The sequence below is a fragment of the Lithobates pipiens genome, unplaced genomic scaffold (assembly GCF_037356315.1).
Source record: "Lithobates pipiens isolate NorthernLeopardFrog02 unplaced genomic scaffold, aLitPip1_a1.2 Scaffold_13, whole genome shotgun sequence".
In the NCBI taxonomy this organism is placed as follows: domain Eukaryota; kingdom Metazoa; phylum Chordata; class Amphibia; order Anura; family Ranidae; genus Lithobates; species Lithobates pipiens.
The window spans coordinates 298883511-298910931 of NW_027507718.1; the positions used below are offsets into that span (position 1 = coordinate 298883511).

The window sequence follows — 27421 nt, forward strand, 5'->3', positions numbered from 1 at the left end:
CTATGACACTCAGGACTTAGTAACAAAAAAAAGAGAACTAGAAGATTACTTAGAGCAGGACAGGATGGCCGCCTATTATATTTTGGGAACAGAGAGGTATCAATGGGGAAACAAAGCTGGTAAATGGCTAGCCAGGAGAGTGAAGGATAAGAAAAGTAGAACTTTTATCCCGAGGGTAAGAAATGAGGTAGGGGACATACAAAATATGCCGGAGGATATCGAAAATACGTTTTTTACATATTATAGGACCCTATACAATATCCAACAGGATAGCTCAGAGAATAGAGGCCGAGATGTAATAAAGGACTATCTGAAAGGGATAGAGATCCCCAGGGCTAAACAAATAGAAATGGAAGCATTAGAAGCCCCGATATCAAAGATGGAAGTTGAATGGGCTATTAAAAATACAGCTAAGGGAGGATGCCCCGGGCCAGATGGTTTCCCGATCTCATACTACAAGGAATTCCAAAAACAGCTAGTTCCAAAATTATGCGAGTATTTCAACGCAGTGGGGAGAGATGAAAAATTTCGAGAAGAGACACTACTGGCACATGTGGTCCTGATCTTGAAAGAGGCAAAGGACCCACTTGCAGTGGAAAGCTACAGGCCAATCTCCTTGCTAAACTCAGATATTAAACTTTTTGCAAAAATTATCTCTGAACGATTAAGACCTTACGTGCCAGAGTGGGTACAGCAGGATCAGGTTGGATTTATTCAAGGGAGAGAAGGTCGGGATAACGCATTAAAGACTATTATGCTAAGCCAGGAATCCATAAGACAGAAGACCCCCACGATACTCATGTCTATAGATGCTGAAAAGGCATTTGACAGGGTTAGCTGGGGGTTCTTATTCGAAGTGCTGGAGCGATATGGATTAGGAGTGAGGATGAGAGGGTGGATTGAAGCTCTGTATACCAAACCTAAAGCCAAAATAAGAATAAACGGGGCCCTGTCCTGCCCCCTTGAATTGTGCAACGGGACAAGACAGGGTTGCCCGCTCTCCCCAACATTATTTGTTCTGGCTCTAGAACCTCTCCTGACGGCTATTAGAAAGAACCAAAATATCCACGGAATATGGGCCGAAGGGAGGGAGTATCGGGTTGCTGCTTTTGCAGATGATCTCTTGCTCTATGTCTCTAGGCCGGGGACCTCTATACCAGGGATTATGGAAGAAATAAAAAAATACGGAAAAGTCTCCAACTTTAGGGTTAATGCAACTAAATCTGAAATTCTAAACTTAAATATCCCAGTAGAAGAGCAAAGAACCCTGCAAATCAAATACCCCTTTAGATGGTGTGGGAGGGAGTTGGCCTATTTGGGTATAAAGCTTACGGCAGAGAGAGAAGACCTGTTTGAAGCTAACTACATCCCCCTACTTAATAAAATCAAACAGTACTTAGATAAGACCCAATATAAAGCTTTATCTTGGATAGGGAGAATAAACACAGTAAAAATGTTCATTCTACCAATGTTTACTTACATTTGTCAAATGGTCCCCATTCTATTACCACAGGGATATTTAAATAAATTAAATATGATGATCAAAAGATTTATATGGGAAAAAAAAATGGCGAGGGTGGCCCTCAATACTTTGACAAGAACTAAAGACAGAGGAGGATTAGCAATGCCCGATTTTAAAAGGTATCACGAGGCTATAGTAATTTCACGAATCACAGACTGGACACATAACAAAAAAGGGAAGGATTGGGTGGAATTAGAAATTAGGTTAAGTAGAAGGGAGCTAGGGGAGATAATATGGATACCTGCAAAACATAGAGAATTAGGGATTAACACAAGTTTATTGACAAAAGGGGTACTACGAATATGGGATACAATAAATAAGAGAAATAAGTGGGAGCACAATTCACCATTTAGGCCACTATTAGACACTAAAACTTTTCCACCAGGTCAAGAGGAATATATATATTATAGTAGATGGGCTAAGAAAGATAAAATTAAACTACAAGAGGTTATGGAAGGGAATAGGGTATGCACATATGAGGAAATTATAGGAAAGTGGGGCCACAAGCCCCTAGATAGGTGGAGATATGTACAACTATATCATTTTACTCAGTCTCTACCACAACCACTACGAGGACAGGAGCAACTTAGACCTCTGGAGAAGTGGATAGGGAATCCCCAATGCCTGGTAAAAAGGATCTCAAAAATATATGAAATTTTAGGGGAAGTAGAAGAACAAAAATTCCCCCTCTATATAGAAAAGTGGGAAAGTGAATTGGGACCGCTAGATAACGACCTTCATAGAAACAGGATAATTAGACGAACGTACTCGGTTGCCAAAGACCTCCAAACTAGGGAGATGGCATATAAACTTTTAACAAGATGGTATATAACCCCACAGCAAGGAAATAAAATCTGCAGTGAGACCTCCCCATTATGCTGGAGAGGCTGTTCAGTAGTGGGTTCCTTCGCCCATATATGGTGGGAGTGCCCTAAGATACAGGTATTTTGGGAGAAGATTATAAAAGCTATCCTTGAAATAACTGGGGAAGGGATTAGAAGAGACCCATGGGTTTGCTTATTCCATGATTCTGAAAAAAGTGAGAGAGAGTATGGGCAATCCCTGGTCCCGGGCTTATTGAATTCTGCTAAAGCACTGATCCCGCGAAGCTGGAGGAAATCCGACCCCCCCTCGATGAAGGAGTGGGTAGAAAGATTAGAAAGGATACGAAACATTGAGGAGATAATGTATAAACTGGATAACTCAGAAGGGAGATATCAGTATAAATGGCGACTTTGGATACAATTTAGAGAAACTGAAGGGTATCTAAAGCTGCTTGATTGCTAATAAAGGGGGGGACCGAGTGAGGGGGGAGGGGAGGGAGGGATAAGGTAGATTATTCTTAAAGAAAAGGTGTTGTATTTATTATTATGTGGAATGGTCTATGCCTGTATATTTGGAAAAACCTGAAAATAAAGAATAAATAAAAAAAAAAAAAAAATCTACCAGTGCCGCTATAGCCCCAACCCTTGAGGGATTTCCCCATTTCCATACACAATATAGTAGGCAAGAATGTCATTAAAAATCACAGAAAATTGAAGATTTACTAAAATCGGTGCACTCAAAGTTTATTGCCCAATCAGCTTCCAACTTTTTGGCTGATTACTAAGCACAACTGCACCAAATTCTGTGTGCAACCGTTATAGTAAATCTCCCCCACAGTGTTCAAATTTATAATCCTGAAGTTTTATATTCATTATGTCTTCTATGTAAAATAAAAAAAAACACTCCTAAACAAATACTTTGCATATCTGCATAATGTAGATTGAGCTATTTAGTGCAATAGCCCATACAAAAGTTTTGCACTTACCTTTGTTTCATTAAATGCTATATTATACCCAGTCACTTATTTCTTAAAATTAAATTTAAAAAAATTAGCAGGGTGCAAGAGAGACTTATAACAAATTAAACGTTATGAAGTTTGCAGTGTTTCCTTTAGCTTCTTAACAAGTAATGTAGGCAGGACTGGGACTTCCCATGATGTCAACACATTTCTGTGGCTAATGCTATCTTCTGCCATAGATTTCTATCTAAAATTTCATTTATTTCTTTGAGGCAGCAGTAATTTCATAAAATAAAGGTTCAGATTGGAAACAAGGCACATGCAAAGGATTATTTTGAGGATAGTGTGTTATTTCACAGAAATAAATCACCTGGGCATCTAAACTATTATACATATAGTGTTTATAGAATAACTGTTATACATACGTACAGGAAATCAAAATACATATAGTTATCTGCTAGCTATCATTTAGGGGTTCTTGATTTAACACATGAAAGCAAAAGTCTATTGCACTGTGCCATAACATTTATCAGTCAATAGGTGAATATTTTTAGTCTGTAACACTAAAGCTGATCGTAACAATACAGCAGCCACCAGTTAAAGTGGTTGTAAACCCTCCCCCACAACTTTGTCCCTTATGAACACTGCTTGTAGATATCTCCTTACTTGCTTAGTATTGTTGTAATCCTTGTTGTTCTGTAGAATGAAGTCACTGAGCATGCCCAGCTCTCCCCTGATTTATGGCACACTCTCTGTCTTATCTATCTGTTATCAGGACTTCCTACGGCACACCACTGAACTCTGCTAATCACTCAGAGCTTCCTCCTACACACCATGTGACATCACATACAGTCTAAACTTGGCCATTACTGCAGTCTTATCAGCTGAAGCTGATAAGTCTGACAAAGACAAACATTAGACATCGGCTCAAGTAAATACTATGAAATAAACAAGTAAGCTATGAACAGGGAAGCAGGGTTGCCATAGAAACGTTGGATTGAGAAGGATGCTTGGTTAACAGTACAGGAAGTGCTCAATGTAAGGGCGGAAATACCCCACTGTGGACTCAGAAAACAATACTTAAGATGGCGCTGCCTAACCCCTGGAAACAAGTTTTTTAATGTTTCTTTAAACAGTAAGTAATATGCGATTTGGGCTGGATTACAGTGGCTATACTTATAATGATAATTACTGATAATTACTTATTATAATGGACTAAATGAAAAGAAGCATCAGAGTGAGAGAGTTTACTTCCTCTTTAAGGTAACATTATTTAAAAACCTAAGATAAAAGTTAATAAAAGTTAAAAGGTATATTTCTTTATCCCATATCAAGGAGCATGGGATTCAGTTACATAGTTACATAGTAGATAAGGTTGAAAAAAGACACAAGTCCATCAAGTCCAACCTATGTTAACCTGAGGCAATTGGGTTTGGTTTTACAGTTGCCTATATGAGGCTTTGGCAAAGCCAAACAAGGCGATTGACCAGCTAGGTATAACATTTGCAAGGGGATTTGCACCAGAACTTAGTGAAAATGGGGATTTTTTTTTTTTTTTTTTTACTTTGTAAAGAATATCCAAATCACATGCAAAGAAAATAAAAAAGCATTTTTGTTTGCACATGATTAGATGATAGAAGTCAGCAGAGCTTTTCCTCATTCACTAAGCTTGTGGTAAATTCCTGTGCAAAATGCAGCTTCCTTGCAAAGTGAACAGCCTATTTACCATCAGTAAATCAACCCCATATAGCCTAAATAATGCCAACAGACAATCAGAAAAAGGCACATGTAGTAAGTCGTGATGTCAAAATGACCTCATTGCTCCTCTCTCACCAAAAGTTAACCCGTTTGGTGTAGAAGAGGAGAGGGAGAAGCTATGAGGTCATTATAACATCAATGCTCTGTACATGTGTACAATTTAGGCTCTATGACTGATGTTAGCGTGTCAGTCTGCCTTGAAAAAGGGATCATCAAAGGCCCTGAATCACCAGCCTGTGATGCCTGTTGCTTTATGTGCATGATGACCAACACTATCACTAAATTAAGGTTTGCTGGTGACTGAAGATCCTTATTTTCCTTTCATTGCACGATGGTGCCATCCACCAATCTACTACAGCACCCTGCATGAACAGTGGGCAAGCTTGCAAGTTGTGTAACTGAAAAAATACAACTTATCTCCCTTCTGTTTGTCAACATAAAGGGACCTCAGTGGCTAAAATATTAGTCTGCAGAACAGAAATGTGCCAAATGCTTGTTGCCCATGCCTTTTGATGGCGAATGTCTTTTTGGTGCTCTGCTGGATATCACTCATACTAAATGTACATATTTACCTGTAGCAATGTTGTGCCCTGCCATGCTGTAAAAAGAATCAATGACCCAGGAATCTCATTCAGGCAGGTTGATGGGCTCCAGGGAACTTGTATCATTCAAAGAAAGCTGTTTTTTCAGTTTCCTCATCAGTTGGTAAAACTCTGTTTGGGACCTGGAGCCCAGGGATTTCTTACATATCTGGGAAGGGTGAAATCTCAATTCTGGGTCCATGTTTTGAGACGCTCCAAAACACTAATTTGGCAGGTGTGTGCTGGGCTTTTAGGAATGACCTGACTATGGTTCTATGCTCCACCCCTGTGGACAGAGGGGATCACTGCCAGAGGACAGGAGGGCTCCACCTAGGTGAGACTGGTGGGAGCCAGAGCAGCAAGGGGCTGAAAGTTATGTGCACAGAATTATATATAAAGGCTGTCTGTAGGAGACAGACAAAAAGGCATAAAGGGTAAGGCCAGAGAAGGAGTGCTGCATGTGTAAGTCTTTGGATGGAAATGCTGAAAACCCCTGAAAAGGAAACCTGTTCATTTTAAATTTTCTGGAACCTTGAACTTCCTTTTAATAAAATTGGGCAGGAAAAGCCCTTAAAAAGAAGAAAAGCATGTGTCTTTGTCCTTAAAAGCACTATCATTTGAATCTAGTTTTCACATTACCCCAGCAGAAGAAGCCTAAGCTTAAATTGGAAAATTTTCTTATACAGCTGAAGCCAAAAGACATCCTTATGTTTCTCCTAGAATTTGCCAAAGCCAAACCTAAGTGAGGGGCCCAGTGCAAGCACAAACTTTGGGCCTCTAAATCCTATATGCCTGCAGATAATTCCTCTCCAGTATTAAGGGATGAATCATCTAACGTTTTGACTTCGTGATACTCCAAAGACCTGATGTTAGCACTTCAACTATCCCGGCACCATGGTTATTAGGGCATCACTATGATTGAAGCGCATTATTGCTGTTATTACATTTGCAAGCGATGTCTTGATATACAAGTAGCGTCATGTCACAACTGAGCATAAAAGAGAAGAGAGGCGCCTCTAAGTGTAATATGGTTTCTTTTAATGAAGGTAAAACATTAAGAAACATATTGCTACACTTAGAGGCACCTCTCTTCTCTTTTATACTCTGTAGCTCCGGCTGGATTTTGCTTCTAATCCCCTTGTGGAGGCTTCCATTTGTGGATGGACATTTTATGGTTACATAACCTATCACATTGCTATAATCCTTTTTAAATGGACTAAAAACGGAAGGACCTATGAATAAATGGTTGGGGAATGAATAATTTGAGTTTCCATTATTCCTTATGGTAAAATTTGCTTTGATATACAAGTGCTTTGGATTACAAGCATGTTTCAGGAATGAGTTTCGCAATCCAAAGTTTTACTGTACTTTTAGGCCATATTCAAAATTGTGATTGAAGCCTGGTACACACGATGAGATTATCAGACGAATAATCATCAGTTTTTTGTTGAATGCTAGTCTCATATAGAAAATGAACAGGTTACTCAATGTATGAAAATGATTGTACAACAGAATACAACTTTGGAAATGATGTAATGTGTTAAATTGTTTTGTAATGTATTCTTCCATTTTCAAGCACGCATAGTCTTGCTCTTACAATTTTTTTCGGATGAATACTGTACTAATTAAACAATTAGACATTGTGATAAAACGTTACGATAAAAATGTTATAACCTGCACCTTCAGGTTTTGTCGTCCAAAAAGTCTAAAATGGCTGTCAAAAGCACTATACTAACGACCAGCTAAACGGCCAAAATTTTACTTCAAATTTTATTATCGTGTGAATGGGCCTAAAGGGTTTCCTGTGGTAATATCTCGTAGATATCTGTACCTGGACTCACAGTGCCAACAACTCTGGCTGCTCAGTCTGTTCAAAGCAATGACATGCTGATTGGAGCCGTAACAGTCTGTGTCTGATTGCATGTATGTGCACATTCAATGTTTACCTGCAGTTAAGGACAGGTGACTGGTCATGGATGCAATCTGCCTGTGTCCAGGGCCAGTCATTTGTCTCTAATTGCAGTTTATTGGATGTGTAAATACATGTGAAGAGCGGTGTACATCTCTGACTCTTGTCAGCCTGTTACTGCTTTGGCTGAGCTGCCACAGTTCTTGGCAAATATCTATGACTCCAAGTGCTGCATAGATTTGTGCTGCCTATATTCACAGACGGTCCTAATTGCAAGCGTGAAGATGGTCTAAGTGCAAGTTCATGTAAACAAAAAAGTCGTTTATACAATGTAAAATACCTTTGCCACTGAAAGTTTGTACACATAAAAATAAGCCATTACCTGTGTGGGCATTCCATAGTGACATGAGTTCCTTTGGTATAGGGTTTGAGTTCTAGAAACAAGCAAAGCTTCCTCTGCTTTATCAAACATATTTTTCTGCTGAATCCATCTTCTGATATCCTCATTTAGTTCAGCACTCTCACACCTATTTGTATATAACAAGTATGTAATTGGTTGAAATAGATCATAATTTTAACACAACAAAATGAAAGCAGAAGCCCAGACAAACACCAAAGGCACATTTGAAAAACATATGCGTTGTTATATATGCCTCATCTACTAAAATACTGTATATGTGACCTTTTCCCCACCTACCAATTATTGTAATTCTGTTTAGCCAGTCTTAAATATCTTTCATTGTACAATAATGCCCTGTACACATGACCGGTTTTCCCGTAGGAATAAACTCTGAAGGTTTTTCCGACGGCGTTCCGACAGAATTCCGCTGAAATTGTCCTGCATACACACAATCACACCAAAGTCCGACCGTCAAGAACGTGGTGATGTACAACACGTACGACGAGACTAGAAAAAGGAAGTTCAATAGCCAGTAGCCAATAGCTTCCGTCTCGTACTTCAGAGAATGCATCGTTTTTGGTCCGTCGGAACAGTATACAGACGAGCAGTTTTCCTGATAGGAATTGGTTCCGTCGGAAATATTTAGAACATGTTCCATTTTTAGGTCCGTCAGAATTTTAGACGTAAATAGTCAGATGGGGCATACACACGATCGTAATATACGATGAAAAGCTCCCGTCTGAACTTTTTCTGTCAGACATTCCGCTCGTGTGTATGCGGCATTAATTAGCTTCTTCATCTCTAGCTTCACTTTAAAAATTTAAATAATTTGCCCAAGTCTTAAAATAAAAACTCTTTTCTGCTTCCCTTTAAACTGTTCTACCCCCCACTGAGTGGTCGGTTCTACAGTTGTGTCCCTCTTCATCTAAAGGATGCCCAATGTTATTCAATAGGCATCTGGTGAGCACAGGGCATCGCGTAACACACACTGGGGCCATTGCATTCCTGGCTCAGAAATTATGTACACTAAAAATTAAAAAAGGGGAAGGAGGTCAGGTGAACTGTAACAATATGCAATATCTAGTCAGGTTATCAAAACTTTATGTGCTCAAATCAATAAAAAAATAGAAAATGTTTGCAGAATTTGTTTTCACACATACAAATATGGCAGCGCAGAGTCCTAGGGCTTTTTTAGATTTGTGGTTGGCGGGTAGGGGTGAGGGGTAAAACCAAGCAGTTGAGACACTTTTTTTTACTGCCCTCCTATAAGCTGTAAAGGCAGCTGGAAGGAGGTGTACACATGCCTCGGCTGACAGGCATCCTCACCCCTTTTCTTACTCTTTTCAAAGCTAAATTATTATTTTTTTTAATATATAGATATTCATAAAAATAATTACCTCTCTGAGTCCACAGTTTCTCCATTTATCTTCAGTTCATACCTTTGAAAATTATTTTTTTCTGCTTTGTGTAGTGGCTACAAAAAAAATACACATTTCATTACGCTAGTATCAGCCTGAAGGTGTACCTTTCAAATATTAAAGCTCTAGATATGCCTAGTTAGCCACACATCCTACCAGATTTTTATGCATTGTAACTTCTGGTCATAACAGTCTTCTGATGGCTTACACATCATACACAAAGTTGGTTTATTTCTGGAACAATAGGAAGTGAACTTAAAGCTTTCAACTCACCCTATAATATTACTCCATCTTGAGGTTATCTGCTGCACTTTCAATTTTATACAGAGACAGACTGTCTATTTTCTGAAGTTCTTAGTATAATGTCTATCTATCTATCTATCTATCTATCTATCTATCTATCTATCTATCTATCTATCTATCTATCTATCTATTGTCATGAAAATATTTTTAACATATCTAAAACCCAATTGAACTATACATTTAAATCAGTTAAATATATTCCAAATGTATAAAACAAAATATAGTTTACATTTAAAAGCATGGTGGTGGCAGCATCATGTTGTCGGGATGCTTTATTTCAGCAGGGACAGGGAAGCTGGTCAGAGTTGATGGGAAGATGGATGAAGCCAAATACAGGGCAATCTGGTAGCCACTTTGTGTTGATCTATCACATAAAATCCTAATAAAATATATTTATGTTTTTGGTTGTAAGAACAACATGTGGAAAATTTCAAGGGGTATGAATACTTGTTGGGGTATGAATACTTTTGTTTTCATACACATGGAATGTATTTGGCTGATCTAAACTACGTTGCCCCTGCACCCCCATACTGCTCCTGCTACTCTTTCCCTTCCAACCCCTTCTATATTGATTTTCCCTTTCATCCACAATGCCTCTTTATACAGTGTGCTTATAGAGTACTGTTTCTTTTCTCCACCTTACTTATTATAAATGTACCAGTCCTCACCCTTACCTCAAGCATCTCATCATAATGCTCTTCTCCTTCACATTGTATTCCCCAGCATTCTCTCTCCCCCTCCTTCAGTGTTCCCCTGTACTATCTCCATTTTCCCCTTCTAATGCCCCTTACATGCATTTCTTCTTCAACTCTGGTGTCCTGCCAGGTTGTATCAGCATACCAGCCAAAAGTCACTGAGATTGAGAGGTTAGATTGGCAGCATGTTTTGAAATATCTAAATCAGGCATCAATGTGTGTACCCAGAGGCATAGCTAGAAGGCCCACCAGGCTCCAAGATACTTCCACCATGTGCCAAGATACTCCAAGTGGCTAAAGAGTTATTTCAGCTCTTCATTTGCATATATTTATTTACAATAAAGTCATTATTAGTGGGCAAAAACACAACATAATGTCCCTGGCTTTCCACATCATAAAATTCCTGCTAAATCTAAAAGATAAAACTGTATAGAGGTAATAAAGAAAGCTCTCTATGTAAATGAGGTCTTGGGGCTCATTCACATGGGTGATGCGGTCTGTACAGTGTGGACCAGATTTATTTTTTATGTGGTTAAAGCTGTGTGCAGGTAGCCTATGTTACACTTTGGGGATGCAGCAACTGTAGGAACATAGCCGCAGGTCTTAGTTTCACAGGCATGTGGATGCAGGTGTATGGCCCCAAACACAGACAGTGTGCATTCAGGAAGGAGATTTGTTCCTCTGCTAAGTCAAACATAGGGAAAGATAAGTGTAATTTGTATGCTTATCACTGCAGGAACTTTGGTTTATTTCCACAATGCCAGGATATACTAGTTGGTTATAAGTAAAGATGGGCGAGCTGTTCGAGCTGAGCATTGGTTTGAATCTGAGAGGCACTCGGCAGGATATTTGCTCATGGAACGACCCACAATGCACTGTGTGCTGCACAGTACATTCTAGGGCCCTGATTGGCTGAAGTAATGCACCTGGTCGCTAGTCAGGTGTAAGGCTTTGCCCAATAAGAACCCAGAACACTGTCAGAGCCCTGATAGGACAAAGTCATGATGACTTTGTCCAATCAAGATGCAGTGCTCATAGTCCCACCCTACACTATAAAAGGTCCCTTCCAGTGTTGCCAACCGTCAGTATTTTTACTGGCAGCCAGTAAAAACAGGCACTTTTCTCCTGCCAATAAATGCCAGTAACAGGAAAAGGTTGCTAGTAAAAAAATATGGATACCATTCCAGTGCCTGTGTTTAGGGGGCACTGGTGTGTTGTGTGATGTCATGGTACAAGGGAACAGAGCGGCGTGGCCAGAGCTTTGTGTGCAGGTCTGCGGGATAGGAGCAAGGCAAGCCAGTAGCGGAAATGTTTGCACTGGAGTGGACTGAAGGGACCACCTAGAGTGGAAAGAGACTGCCACTGTGACTCAGGAGGGGGTGTGTGGTGTCGTGATCTGTGCTGCTGCACACTACTGTCAGTGTCACTGTGAGAATCAGTATCGTGTGTGTGTTCCAAAATAGGATAAATATGTTGTTTGCCTTAATATCTACCATATATCACATTGCTAATTTCATATTGTACTTATTTGTTGCCAAACTACTTAAATGTGCACTTAAAACTATAAGTGTGTAACTTTTGGAAATGCCAGTAAAAACGCGCCAGTAACTTTTGGGTGCTGTGTCAGTAAATTTCAATCTCATAGGTTGGCAACACTGGTTCCTTCCAACAGGAACCTTTTCCAGTGTGTTGTTGGAGATAGAAAGAGCAGGGCTCAGTGATAGTTAATGTTATTGTGACTGTAGTGTAGATTGTTAGTGTAGTGTGAGTGTAGTGTGAGTATAGTGTAGTGTAGTGTAGTGTGCGTGTAGTGTCAGTATAGTCTGAGCATAATGTAGTTTCAGTGTAGTGTAAGTATAGTGTAGTGTAGTGTAGTGTAGTGTAGTGTAGTGTGAGTGTGTGTCAGAATAGTGTGAGCATAGTTTAGTTTCAGTGTAGTGTGAGTATAGTGTAGTGTCAGTGTAGTGAAGTGTTTATATGCATTGGCCGGGTGGGAGCCGTCTACTCCTGATAGGACGTTCCTGAACGTCATTCAGAAGTAGCGGGATCGCGCGCGCGCGTGCCCGCGCAGCGGCGCGATCCCGATGTGCTCGTGTCACCCGGACACGGCACATCTGAGATCGGCAGGAGGGCTCTGTGATTGGCCCTCCTGATCACATGACGGCCGTGTCCAATCACGGCCGTCATGTGATGTAAACAAACATCCGGTTGCTAGGCAATCGGCTCTCCTCTCCTCACACGGAAGTCACCGCTGAGGAGAGGAGAGCAGAACGCTGCAGCCGGCTGATGATCAGTGAGTATGGGCTGCTTTTTACAGCTTTTTACTCACTGATCATCAGTCTAGTGTCAACACACAACACACCACACAGTACAAACACAGTCCCCACATATGTCCCCAAAACACACATGTCCCCAAAACATACATGTCCCCAAATAATAAAAACACATGTCCCTAATAATAAAAACATGTCCCCCACATATGTCCCACTAAAATCACATGTCCCAATGATTATCTGCACACATATGTACGTGATCACCTGCACACATATGTACATGATCATTTGCATACATATGTCCGTGATCACACAAACCAATTATTATACAGTTAGCGGAATTTTTTTTACCAAAAACATGTAGCAGAATACATTTTGGCTTAAATTTATGACAAAATTAGATTTTATTGGATTTCTTTTCAAATAGAAAAAAGAAAATATTGTTTTTTTTTCCAAATTTCCGCTTTTTTTGCGCTTATATCGCAAAAAATAAAAAACGGAGTCGTGAATAAATAACACCAAAATAAAGCTCTATTTGTGCGAACAAAATGATAACAATTTCATTTGGGTACAGTCTAGCATGACCGCGCAATTGTCACTGAAAGCGCTAGAGCCATGAAAGCTGAAAATTGGGCTGGGAAGGAAGGGGGTGAAAGTGTCCTGTATTGTAGTGGTTAACAGCATTACATTTAGTGCTGTTTTACAGTGCTGTATACACACTTTATTTTAATTAATTTTTTTGTCCATGCGTTTATTTTTATTACCCTGCCTCCCCTTTTTTTAAACTGTCAGCCGAAGTTTGTCTTACTGCGACACTGGTGTTCCCCCTTTTTTTCTTCGTTTTTTTGTTTTTTTTGTTTTTCAATTAGTATCAATGGCAGTCCCCAATTGTACACAGTTTGTATTGCACCAAGCACCACAATAAAAAATTTTCTTGTCACTGTGTCCCTTTTTTTTTTTTTGTAATGTTGTTTTTACCCTGTCCCCTTTTTTTAAATTGCCAGCCACAGTTTGTCCTACTGTGATGCTGGTGTTCCCCTTTTTTTTATTAACTTTAAAAAAAAAGTAATTTTTTTAATTTGTGTCAGTGGTAGTGTGCAATTGTACACAGTTTATAGTGCACCATAGTTCATCCAATCACCCATTTCCTATTATCTAATAAATTTGTGTAATAAGCAGATGTTCCCATGCCATTACGAGGGGGCCAGCAGCATCTGTGTGCACTAAAATGTGACCTCATCATACAGACTGGCTCCCCAAACCCTTGTTTACAAAAGAAAGAAAACTTGCAGGAAAAATCTATTTAAATGTCAGTTTTTTCTTTATAAATGTCAGTTTTGGTGCAGCAGGTTCTATACTGTACACGGTACAGATGGGTTATTTTACAGGCAGACTAAGGGCTTCCCCCAGGCATTATATTTAAAATAAATTTTTAATTTTTATTGTTTCACTTCAAGCATCATTAAAGTTTTTTTTGCATTGGTACATGTCCCCCAGGGCAATACCAGGGCCCCCATACCCTTTTTTATGGCCAATAACTTGCATATAAGTCTTAAAAATTGGGACTTTTGATTTTTTGAGCTCTGCCCCATAGAGGCCCCATAGGGTTCTGGTCAGAACTTTTTCCCTGTTCTGGAGTAGAACAGAACCCTGGGGTGTTCTGCCTATCACTAGTATAAGGCACCTTCCATCTTCCTATATTAACTTCAGGCTTAATGCGATTAAGTGCTTGTGGTAAGTAGATTTGAGATGCTTCATGCACATGATCTCATGTAAATAATTCTACATACTTAGTACATTTCTGTTCAATGTGTTGGTAGCACTTACATTAATAATGTATATACTGTATGTCTGTACTCATTAAATGAAAATTGTAAGATCTGGTATCGTACGAGAATTTTTTTTGTGCTAGTCCCATCGGATAATTTCACATGAATTGTCATGATTGGCTCTCGAAAGCTGTGTACTAATGATCAGATTATTGTATGATCGCTTTGAACGCTGTATTTTCTACAATTTTCTGATCGTGTGTACGGGCCATTGGCAATCAACTAAATTGATGGTTTTAGTTGGCCTGCAAGGATTCACTCGCATCCACTGAGGTTCAAATTTACCCTTAAAGTCCCAGAGGCTTTAGACATTGTCCCAAAAATGTTCCCTCTTTGATTTCTTTATTTTATTTTACTTTTTTCAGAAAAAGAACAAAAAAGCAGGCAGTGAAAAGTTAAACAAAAAAAGACATAATTAAAGTGCACAATTAACAAATACACCCAAACAAAGGTAAAAATACAAATGCAAAGTATACTTAATGAAATAAACTGAACTAACTCAAATAAAGCCCAAAGAACCAAACCTTTTTAAGCTGATTTTTTTCAAGACAATTTAAATCTGAGCAGCTCAGTGAGTGAAATTGACAATTTCGGTTTTGGTGAAATTTCCATAATTTTGTTGTCTATCCTATCTACTGTCTTGCCATTATCAGTCTGTATGTGCAACATATCTAAAACTCAATTGAGCTATTCATTTAAATCAGCTAAATATATTCCTGGAGCATAAAACAAAATATATTTTATAGTTAAATGCAAATACATCATGAATACAAAGCCTGTGTTCTGACAACATGCTGCTGAATGGGGCCCATGCTGTCTGTGGAGAAGCAGTGATCTCACTGCAGAGAACTGACATACACCCTACTGAGTCAGAACTCTACAATCAGTAGACAGTATGAGCTATGCTGATTGCACAACTATAGGTCTGACCCAATAGGCAGTGTGCTTGACCTTTGCAGAGAGATTACCGTATTTATCGGCTTATAACACGCACCTTTTTCCCCTTAAAATCAGGGGAAAATCGTGGGAGCTTGTTATAGGCCGATCACCTGCTGATTGCGAGCTCTTCTGCCTTTTCTGACGGTCTCGGCAGTTTTCGGCTATTTCCGGCCGCTCTCGGCTATTTCTGGCCGAAAGCCGACGAGAACAGCCAAAAATGGCCGAGTGTGGCCGAAAATAGCCGAGAACGGCCAAAAGCTACCGAGTACCGCCAAGATACACAGGACATCCGCTCTGTATCTTGGCGGCGCCATTTTTAAACAAAAACCTTCCAAAAGGAACTGACAAGGCTGCAGTGGAAGGCTGCAAAAGACTGGGAAGGCTGCAAATGACTGGGAAGGCTGCAATGGAAGGCTGCTAATGACATGTAAGGCTGCAATGGAAGGCTGTTTATGACATGTAAGGCTGCAATGAAAGGCTGCAAATGACTGACAAGGCTGCAATGCAAGGCTGCAAATTACACTGACAAGGCTTCCTTGATAGGCATTTAAATGTAAGTTTTTTTCCTTAAACTTCCCTCCTAAAAGTATTTTTCTTTAAAATTCCCCCCTAAACTTAGGGTGCGTGTTATACGCCAGCACGTGTTATACGCCGGTAAATACGGTACTTCTTCCCCACAAAGAGCAAGGGTCTCACTCTGCAGCTAATGGCAAGGAATATGCTTTTGTTATGTTGTAACTGCTTTAGAAAGAAAAGCAAACTGTAATATATTGCATACCTTTTGTTCTCATACAACTGGAATGTATTTGGATGATCTAAACTGCAAGTTTACCTCTCTTCTTTATTACTGCTCTCATTGACCTACAGTGCGCCTCCATCCCCTATACTGCTTCTGCAATTCTCTTCCACTTCCAGCTACCTCTGTACTGGTTTTCCTTTCCATTTACAGGGCCTCCTTATACAGTGTGCTTTTGCAGTATTGCTTATTTTCTCCACCTTAATGATCTTCCATGTACTGCTCCTCCTCCAAAGATTGCATCCCTTTATAATGTTCCTCTCCTTCACCTTGAGTCCCCCTATATTATTTCCTCCTCCTTCAATGTATCCTTGTACTGTGTTTCTTTTTCCCCTCTCAGTGCCTTCCCTACCCTCCCAAACATGCATTCTTTTACCCCTTTGGTGTCCTGCCAGGGTGTATCAGTATGCCAACCAAAAAGTCACAGAGATTGAAAGGTTAGCTTGGCAGCATGTTTTGAAATATCTAAATCAGGCATGAATGTGTGTGCCTACAGAAAAGATGAAAATGCCATCACCTATTAAGTGACACGTGGAGGAAAATGAAGGCACCTTGTCACACCCTAAGTATATTTAATGTTACACGTTATTCAACACTAGAGATGAGGTTCAGCTTTGTGGGGACATAGGGTTTGCCGCCAACTCTGGCTGCTTGCTGTTGGCTGAGCGGGCAAATTAAATGGTTTGTTCATCAGCCAACCCTGGTTATCTACCCATCACACTTCACGTGGATGTGATTGCATTGAACTAGAAAAAAATTGCATGTAAGCTTACATAGTAATGCACGAGCAACCGACTTTAATGATAAAAAACAAGCACATGTACACTGTATAGAAATAGCAATGAGTGTAAAAGGACACAACCATAAAACCATGTTATACTCATAAATAGATAATTTGATAAAGAATTACAATGTAAACCAACAAAAGATCAAATCAAAAAAGTACAGTATATGATAAATTAAACTTACATTTTTATATTCCATCCTGTCTTCGGCAGAAGCAATCGCTATACTAATTTGTGAGTATTTCAAACTTCATGTTGATGATAAAGTAATTGCTGGAAAGGTACATATCAATTCAAAACACCCCCACACTAAGAAAACCCCCTTTAGAGAATCTTTACCAGTAATGATATTACTAACTGCTTAAGCTTCTACCCACATCTTTTTCATATTAAACAGAAAGTAAACTTTGTACATGTGTATAAAGGATTCCCTTCTGCTCGGTATAAATAAAGGAACACCCACACACCCACGCCTGGGGGGGGACACTAGAGGAAGTCATCCAACCTGCAGACTGAAACAACTGTAAACCAGGGCACATAAATGTCAATGATTATTTCTCCATTTACTGTAACAAATACATAATTTTGTCTGCTTCTAGGAACCTGCTTGAGTTACAATTCATAGTAAAATTGCTGTGTATGAGACTGTTCATTAAAGGTAATAAAGATTTGAATGTAACCAGTCTGTTACACATATAGTAACTTCATTGTTTAGGCTTATGTAAAGCCCAATTCTAGGATATTAGCAACCCCCACCAATTAACTATTGGTATGAAAAAAAGAAAAATCCAAATTCCCATTTGATTTACCTAAGGCCAGACCATATTACAATCCAGCTAGCCTTTTTTTTTACTTCCGGTGGTTCTTCTTTGGGTATCCACATCACGGCTTTCATGATGTGGACACCTTTTAGTGGAGGTGACACTTCCAGCAGTTGGGTTCACTCTCATAGGCTCCAGAGGCAGGAGAAGTCAAAGGGGCAGGGAAAGGACCAGTTAGAGAATGTGTTTGGAATCAAGACTGAGGAGAAAGATAATTGATGTACCATGTGCTTTTTACATTTAATTTCTGACTGGAGTTGGGAAATGATTGAACAATGATAATGTACAAAGTAAAGTAACAAATAGCAAGGAGGACTCAAGAAACGCGGTAGTAGCACTGGTGCTTATTTATCTATGGCAAAAAACAACTATTAGTCACCATACATTTCAATCTATAGGAAGATTTTCACATAATGAAAATGACTTCGGGCACAGCCCTACTGCTTGGTTTTACTGCTTTTTTGTGCAGGAATGACCAGAAAGCTGTATGCTCACCTAATCCTCCACTCCAGCAGCAAATGGCACTCTCCCACAATCCAGTCACATGGACCAGTCTTGTGCTGGGAGGATCGGAGGAGTAGGTAAGTACAGCTGTGCTCATAAGTTTACATACCCTGCCAAAAGTTATGATTGCTTGGCCAATTTTCAGAGAATATGAATACTAACACAAAAACATTTCTTTCACTCATGGTTAGTGTTTGGCTGAAGCTATTTATTATCAATCAACTGTGTTTACTCTTTTTAAATCATAATGACAACAGAAACTACCCAAATGACCCTGATCAAAAGTTTACATAACCTGGTGATTTTGGCCTGAGAACAAGTTGACACAAAGGGGTTGGAGTGGCTATTAAAGGTAACCATCCTCACCTGTGATATGTTTGCTTGTAATTGGCGTGTGTGTTTAAAAGGTCAATGTGTTTCTGGACTTCTGACAGACCCTTCCATCTTTCATCCAGTGCTGTACTGGTGTTTCTGGATTCTGAGTCACGGGGAACGCAAAAGAATTGTCAAAGGATCTGCGGGAAAAGGTAGTTGAACTGCATAAAACAGGAAAGGGACATAAAAAGATATCCAAGGAATTAAGAATGCCAGTCAGCAGTGTTCAAACTCTAATCAAGAAGTGAAAAATTAGGGGTTCTGTTGAAACCAAACCACGGTCAGGTAGACCAACTAAAATTCCAGCCACAACTGCCAGGAAAATTGTCCGGGATCCACAGAAAAACAAACAAATAACTTTAGATACAGGATGCTCTGAAAACATGTGGTGTGGATGTTTCAAGATGCACAATAATTTGAAGAAACATGGGCTACATCAGGGATATGCAATTAGTGGACCTCCAGCTGTTGCAGAACTACAAGTCCCATGAGGCATAGCAAGACTCTGACAGCCACAAGCATGACACCCAGAGGCAGAGGCATGATGGGACTTGTAGTTTTGCGACAGCTGGAGGTCCGCTAATTGCATATCACTGGGCTAGATGGTCAAGTCACCAGAAGAAAGCCATTACTACCCAAATGCCATAAAGTATCCCTCTTACAAAATGAGACAAGACTTAAACCTTCTGGCATAGAGTGATGAGACCAAAATTTTGCTTTTTGGCCACAATCATAAACGCTTCATTTAGAAAGGAATCAACAAGGCCTATGATGAAAGGTACACCATTTCTACTGTGAACCACGAGGTGGATCCCTGATGTTTTGGGGATGTGTGAACTACAAAGGCACAGGAAATTTGGTCAAAATTGATGGCAAGTTGACTGCAGTATGTTATCAAAAAATACTGGAGAAACATATGCATTCATCAGCCAGGAAGCTGTGCATGGGACATACTTGGACATTCTAACATGACAATGATCCAAAACACAAGGCCAAGTCAACCTGTCATTGAAGGTTCTGGAGTGGCCATCTCAGTCTCCTGACCTTAATATCATTGAGCCACTCTGGGGAGATCTCAAACGTGCAGTTCATGCAAGACAGCCCAAGAATTTACAGGAACTGGAGACTTTTTGCCAATAGGAATGGGCAGTTTTACCATCTGAGAAGATAAAGAGCCTCATCCACAAATTCCTCAAAAGACTTTAAGCTGTCATTGATGTTAAAGGAGGCAATAGACGGTATTAAGAACTGGGGTATGTAAACTTTTGGTCAGGGTCATTTGGGTAGTTTCTGTTGTCATTATGATTTAAAAAGAGTAAACGCAGTTGATTGATAATAAATGGCTTCAGCCAAACACTAACCGTGAGTGAAAGAAAAGTGTTTGTGTTATCATTCAAATTCTCTGAGAAATGGCCAAGAAATCATAAATTCTGTCAAGGTATGTAAACTTATGAGCACAACCGTACATCTGCTCTACTCTCCAATAGAAAAAAAGGAGAAATTAACACATGCAGTGTGGGCACAGCCCCTTGCGAAAACAACTTTTGCCCAGAATTTAGCTTGAATTGATTGAAGAGTTCTGTTAAAGGTTCTGCTGCTTGCAGTTTTAATTTATCAGAAATATCTATTGTATCAGGTATGCTGTCTTTATACTCACATACATTTCCTAATGCAGATGCTCAAGGCCATGACCTTGGTGTATCTTAAAGTGTATCTAAGCCTATCTAAGCCTAAGGCCGCGTACACACGCGGGGACTGTTCGCTCAACTTTGTTCGTCAAACAGTTTCAGCGGACAGTCCGCTCAAAATTAGCATGGACGGACTTGGCCACACACGACGAACGAACAGTTCGCTGAAACCGTGCGCGATGACGTATGTCACGTATGACGGGACTAGAAATAGGAGGTCCAAGACACAGCAAAGCACCCTTTGGGCTCCTTCTGCTGACTTTGCGTTAGTAGAAGTTTGGTTAGAGACGATTCGCGCTTTTCAGACTTCAGCTTAATTTGTCCGTTCACTGCGGCGCAGTCTACCTGTGAGGTTTGTATCTGTCTTTCGGTACGCGTGGATCAGTTGTACCTGTTATTAGGCGCTTCTGGTCCGCTCGTTTCTGGGTTTCAGGTCGTTCTTCATAGGTCTGGCTGTTCTTCAGTGCGTTCAGTTGAGCTTGTTTGTCCAGCCGACCGTTTCAAAGCCATGGAGTGTGGACGTACTCGGGAACGAGTTCGTGCTATATGGGGGCTCGGTGTTGGGGTTAATACTTTGACCCGAGCCCAGTCTGTGAACAGGGTGAGGAGGAGTTCATGGACAAAGAATTGGTTGCGCCAGCGTGACCAATTCTCGCATATGTCTTTACTCCGTGAGATCCGTGAGAATAATCCTGATGATTTCAGGAATTATCTCAGGATGACGGACCCCGTTTTTCACCGTCTGCTGGCTTTGCTGACCCCTTATATCAGCAGGCAGGATACCTGCATGCGGCAAGCCATCACTCCGGAGCAGAGGCTCGTCGCCACGTTGCGCTACTTGGCGACAGGGAGAAGCCTTCAGGACCTCAAGTTCTCGACAGGCATCTCCCCCCAGGCTCTGGGGATCATTATTCCAGAGACCTGTTCTGCCATTATTCGGGTCCTGCAGAAGGAATATATGAAGGTAAGTTTGTTCTTTTAATATTGCATTGTATGTTTGTATTAATTTCATCATGACTTTTAATATCCATGACAGGAATATGATGTGAATGTCCCCTTTATATGAATGCATGCAATTTTATTTTTATTTTTTTGTGTCATTTTTTTTTCTTTAAATGTTTTTTTTTTTTTTTTGTGTCATTTTTTTTAGCTTTTTACCTTTTTTGTGTATACACCCTGTGTGTGTGGAGAGAGAGAGAGAGAGAGAGAGAGAGAGAGAGATAGAGAGAGATATATAGAGAGAGATATATAGAGAGAGATATCGAGAGAGAGAAATATAGAGATAGATATATAGAGATAGATATATAGAGAGAGATATATAGAGAGAGATATATAGAGAGAGATATATAGATATAGATATATAGAGAGAGATATATAGATATAGATATATAGAGAGAGATATATAGAGAGAGATATATAGAGATAGATATATAGAGAGAGATGTATAGAGAGAGATATATAGAGAGAGATATATAGAGAGAGATATATAGAGAGAGATATATAGATATATAGATAGAGATATGGATTGTCAACTCATTAATTATTCCCCCCACTCAAATTTGTTTCATGTGTTGTATACTTAGTAATTAGTCCCCCACCCCACTCAAATTTGTTTCATGTGTTGTATACTTAGTAATTAGTCCCCCACCCCACTCAAATTTGTTTCATGTGTTGTATACTTAGTAATTAGTCCCCCCCCCCACCCCACTCAAATTGGTTGTATACTTAGTAATTAGTCCCCCCCCCCCCCACCCCACTTACCCACCTAATTTATGTCCCCTGGTCCATCAGAGGGCTGATTAATCTGTGAATTGGTCCGCCTACTTTTTTTTTTTTTTGGCAGAAAACAAATTTGCAAGATTTCTGTTTAACTGTTGTTCCAAAATGTTTTTGAATTTTATTTGTTATGAATTGTTTTTATTTAATGACAATTTTTTTTTTTGTTTCATGTGTTTGACTCCCCAGCTTCCTTCAACGCCACAGGAATGGCAGACTGTGGCTTCCCAGTTCGCTGCCCGTTGGGACTTCCCCAACTGCGGAAGGGGCCATCGACGGGAAACATGTGAGGATTGTGCCCCCACCCCATTCGGGGTCCTACTATTGGAATTATAAGGGGTTCCATAGTGTGGTGCTAATGGCGGTGGTGTCGGCACAATGTGACTTTCTTTATGTGGATGTGGGGAAGAACGGCCGGATGTCTGACGGAGGAGTCTTTAGGCAGACCGAGTTCTGCCACCGTCTTACCACTGGTGGCCTGGACTTGCCACCAGATGCCGAAAATGTGGAGGGGCTCCCGTTTGTTTTTCTGGCTGATGAAGCGTTCGGTCTGAGTGAACATCTCATGAGACCCTTCCCCCAAAGGACCCTCACCCCGGAGAGGAGGATTTTTAATTACCGGCTGGCCAGAGCAAGAAGGGTTGTGGAGAGTGCCTTTGGCATTATGGCCAGCCGGTTCCGTCTGTTACTGACAGCCATCAACCTGGCAGAATATAAACTCAACTATGTTATTCTGTGCTGCTGCATTCTTCACAATTTTCTAAGGAAATTTTCCGGTAACCAGTACCTGCAGCCTATTGGGCCTGAGGCCGGACTCAGGCTTCCAGAACTGACAGGGCTGGATCATGCCCTTCCTGGCTTAGCCCCCCAAACAGCACGTGAGGTGCGTGACCGCTATGTCAGCTATTTTAATGGTAGGGGGACTATTCCAATGCCAGCTGACCAATAAAAAAATCTTTTTCTTGAAATATGTCTTGTCTGTTCAAATTTTGAAGTTTGGTTCTTGTTTGCTTTTCACGTTGCTTGTATCCTACATTCTCCTAATTCAGGGATATGCAATTGGCCAACCTCCGGCTGGTGCAAAACTACAAGTCAATCATGCCTCTGGGTCTCATGCTTGTGGCTGTCAGTCTTGCTATGCTTCATGGGACTTGTAGTTCTGCAACAGCTGGATTTCCACTAATTGCATATTCCTGTGCTAGTGCATTTGTATAGCAAAGTGGTTTTTGACAATAGGAAATAAGGCCCTTTGTGACAGAAAACACAAAATGACTTCCCAAACTGGTATTGTGCATTGAAAGAAGTAGACACACACACACACACACCTTTTTTTTATGATTTTTTAATAGTGCACATTCAAACCAGTGCCTCTTATTTAGATTTTTTTTGGTTTTTGTGTTTTTTTTTTTTTTTTTATATATAAATTCCTTTTTTATTTTTTTTGGGGAAATTGGTTTTTTTAAAAAAAAAAAAAATTTATATATATATATATTTTTTATAAATTCTTTTTTTTTTTTTTTCTTTTTTTTTCTTTTTTGGTAAACATAGAAATATATAGATAGATAAAAAATGCAATTATCACAACAATAAAAAAATAAAATCAGATTTTTAACTATTTACATAAAACAAGGGGTAAAGCCAAATTTTGAAGATGCACACCAAAAATTGGTAATGTCAACATGTGCTATGTACCATCATGAGTGATCAATGGACGTGTTTGGTGTGTGCAATCCCTTCCTCTCACATACTAGTTAGAGGAAGGGTTTGCAAACACCAAATGCGTCCATTGCGATCCTCTGATGGCACATAGCACATGTTGACACACCGTGTGCATCTTCAAAATTTGGCCTCTAAAAATCAAGTAAAAACATTAAAAACTTTTTGGCAAGGAAATGAAGAACATGATCGATTGTGTTTTAGGGGAAAAGGGGCTTATATTCTCCCTAAAACATCGATCATGTCCTTCATTTCCTGCCTCATAGGGACCAGCTGTTGTTGAATGGCCAGGATTTGTTGTTGCGTGGCCAGGATTTGTTGTTGCATGGCCTGGATGTTGCTCTCCATTAAGTCGATCCTGGCATTCCAGGCCATGATCTGCCCTATCAGCCTGTGGGCACTGTCCGCTGAAAATGGCTCCGCAGCTTCTCCTACCACCACCAGATCATCACCTAAAAACATGTGTAGATAAAAAATTGGTTAAAATATACAGCCATTAATTGTTTACCTTAAGCTGGGTTGTCAGACACTCACTTTCACTTTGTGGGGTGTGTAACTCCACCTGTTCTTCCTCCTCCACATCTAGCCCTGGGCTGGGCTCATCCAGTGGAGCTACGGAGCTTGGTCCAGCGGAGGATACCGAGCTTGGCTGCTCCCTCTCCGACACTGGGCTGGGCAGCTCCAATAGCGACGCGGGGCTGGGGCTGGGGCTGGGGCTGGGGCTAATTGCCCAATCAGGCTGGCGAGGTCGGGGGGTCCTGGGCTGCTCCGCCTCTTGTCTGAGTTGTTGTTCCCCTATGAGAATGAAAAAAAAATAAAAAATAAAAAATAAAATAAATACTTGTAAGCATGGTGATATTTGAGTTCCAAAATTTGAATATGAAACATTGGTTTGAAGTGGTGTACAATTATTAGCTGGTTATTACAAGCTCCTAGTTTAATACATCCTTAAAATGACTTTTTTTTAGTTAGGCTGTGTTCAGACTGCTGCGATGTGCGAACACTGCAAATCTACTGTGGTTTCACGCATCGCATGCGCAGTTCGCACTGCCCTATGTGACCTGCTGGGAGTGTCAGTGTAAAGTTTGATTGACACCTCCAAATTAGTTCTCATTTCACAGCGCAATCTTTAAACTCGGACAGGAATCGGACCACATGGTGTGAACACCCATGTGATCCGATTCGGCTGTGGACTAAAAAAAGGGCCATGTACAAGTTTGGTCCGGATGTGATGCAAATTCAGCCATACTATATGCATGGCTGAAATCGCATCACACAGAGATCACATGTGATTTGCACTGCAGTGCGGTGCAAATCACATTTGATCTCGTACATTGCAGCAATGTGAACCTAGCCTTTAACCAAACTGTGATACTGTATATCTTTTGTCCAAGTTTCACAGACGGACACACTCGAATCAACGCCAGGAGTACCTGTGTGTGATTATGTCAAAAATGTTCTATGAAGGCCCAAACTACACTTATAAAAGTTTCCTAGTCCAGATGTTGAACCAGCATTTTATCTATCTATCTCATTTTTTTAATTGAGTCTACATTGCACTGAATAAATTTATGAAACTTTAGTAAAAATTTATATCCTATAAACTGAGCGTGACAATTCAGTTTATCATGAACAATACAAAAAAAATAATAACTAATTAAAATCTAATCTATTTACGCCCACATATACGAACAACCATATGCGCCATATTTTCATACACTACCTACACGAACGATTACGATCTAATCCGCCAGATTTACATACACCGCCTACACGAACGATTAATATAAAATCCGCCGGATTTACATTCACTATCTACACGAACGATTACGATCAAATCCGCCAGTTTTACATACACTATCTACACGAACAATTACGATCAAATCCGCCAGATTTACATACACTATCTACACGAACGATTACGATCACATCAAACGATTATGTCCGACAGTCACGAGAAACGCGGAGTTTACTCACTTTTTTTCAGGACCTTTTTGATGCGGTAATATTGGTCCGGCTCCCTGGACTTGATGTCCGACCATCGTTTCCGCAGCTGGTCCTTTCCTCTTCGTACCCCAAATTTTGTCTCCAAGGCTGTGACTACCTCGTCCAAGATGGCGCTTTTCCGGACATTAGGTTTTGGGTAAGGGCCATGTTCCCCATCATAATCCTCCCTTTTTAAGATAGCCACCATCTCCACCATCTCTTCGAAGGCCATATTGGTGGCCTTATATCTCCTCCTTGCTCCTGAAGCATGGGGCCCATGGCTTTCCTCCGCGCTGCTCACGCTGCTCCTCGAATTTGCGTCCGCCATTTTCTACTCTCATACACCCACAGCGGAAGGAGGGTAAAAGGGGCGGGGAAACACGGTCGCAAGGAACGTCAGGGGCGGGCGACGCAGGCGGAGCCTGAGCGCATGCGCTGTATATAAAGCGTTACCACGAGGCCGTACGCTTGTCCGAACGGAAGCAGCGAGTGCTACACGCGACGGTAAGATAGTTATCATTTTATTTTCGGTTAATTTAAAGCCTGCGTTAGGGATGTGCATATTGAATTTTATTCTTATTGATGTTTACTTGATTTCTATGTGGGTTGGTGGTTGAGTGGGCTTGGTGTTTTGTGTGGTAGTGTGGGGGTGGGTGTATAGGGGGGTGGGGCTAGTGTGTGTGTGTGTGTGTGTGTGTGTGTGTGTGTGGGAGGGGTAGTGTGTGTGTGTGTGTGTGTGTGGGGGGGGGGGTAGTGTGTGTGTGTGTGTGTGTGTGTGTGTGTGTGTGTGTGTATGGGGCAGTAGTGTGTGTAGAGTGTGTGTGTGTGTGGGGGGGGAGTGTTTGTGTGTGTGGGAGGGGTAGTGTGTGTGTGGGAGGGGTAGTGTGTGTGTGGGGGGGGGGGTACTGTGTGTGTGTGTGTGTGTGTGTGGGGGGGGGGTAGTGTGTGTGTGTGTGTGGGGTAGCGTGTGTAGTAGTGTGTGTCTCGCCTACATTGTCACAATATAGTGTGCATTTGGTCTGACTTTTTTTTTTTCTTTTTTCTTTTTTCTTTTTTTTTTGGTTTTGTTTTTTTGTTTTTTTGTTTTTTCAGAAAATGCAAAGGTATACTGCAGACCCCTTTAAGGAGGAGGCCTTCCTCTCAACCTTTCTAGATTTAGTGGAGTCGCACAGCAATCTGTGGGATACAAAACACCCCCAATATCCAATCCGTGCTGCCCGGAAGAAGACACTGGAGACAGTTTTGGCGTTTGTGAAAACCCGACTCCCCCAGGCAGACACTGAGTTTGTGAACGCCAAAATTAAGAACCTGCGTAGTGTGTATAGGCGGGAGCAAAGAAAGATCCTACAGTCCCAAACATCAGGATCAGCAGCAGGTCAGGTCTATGTACCTAGGCTGTGGTATTATGACAGGCTGCGTTTTCTGGATGACACGTCAGAAGCCAGGCCGCCACTTTCGACTCTTCCGTCTACCCGTCCCTCCACCCTTCCCTCCACCTCAGGTGAGCCATCCCTGGAAGATCCAGACCCTTCCTTGCTGGACGAAGTTGATGCGCCCAGCTGGA

The 27421-nt window shown here is 40.7% G+C and overlaps 1 protein-coding gene across 3 annotated transcripts in view; it reads right to left on the minus strand.

Moving 5' to 3' along the window:
• The window catches only part of TNIP3 (TNFAIP3 interacting protein 3), an 80953-nt gene that overhangs the window by 49024 nt on the left and 4508 nt on the right, over nt 1-27421 (minus strand). For 2 of the 3 annotated variants that reach the window (XM_077478570.1, XM_077478569.1), the window contains exons 1-3: nt 17176-17441; nt 9351-9427; nt 7936-8080 (exon numbers count right to left, since the gene is read on the minus strand). In XM_077478570.1, the coding sequence (XP_077334696.1) occupies nt 7936-8080; nt 9351-9427; nt 17176-17190 (237 nt within the window). In that variant the 5' untranslated portion in view covers nt 17191-17441. Of the gene's footprint in view, nt 1-7935; nt 8081-9350; nt 9428-17175; nt 17442-27421 lie in introns of those variants that run through there. The other variant, XM_077478571.1, reaches the window with a different exon arrangement.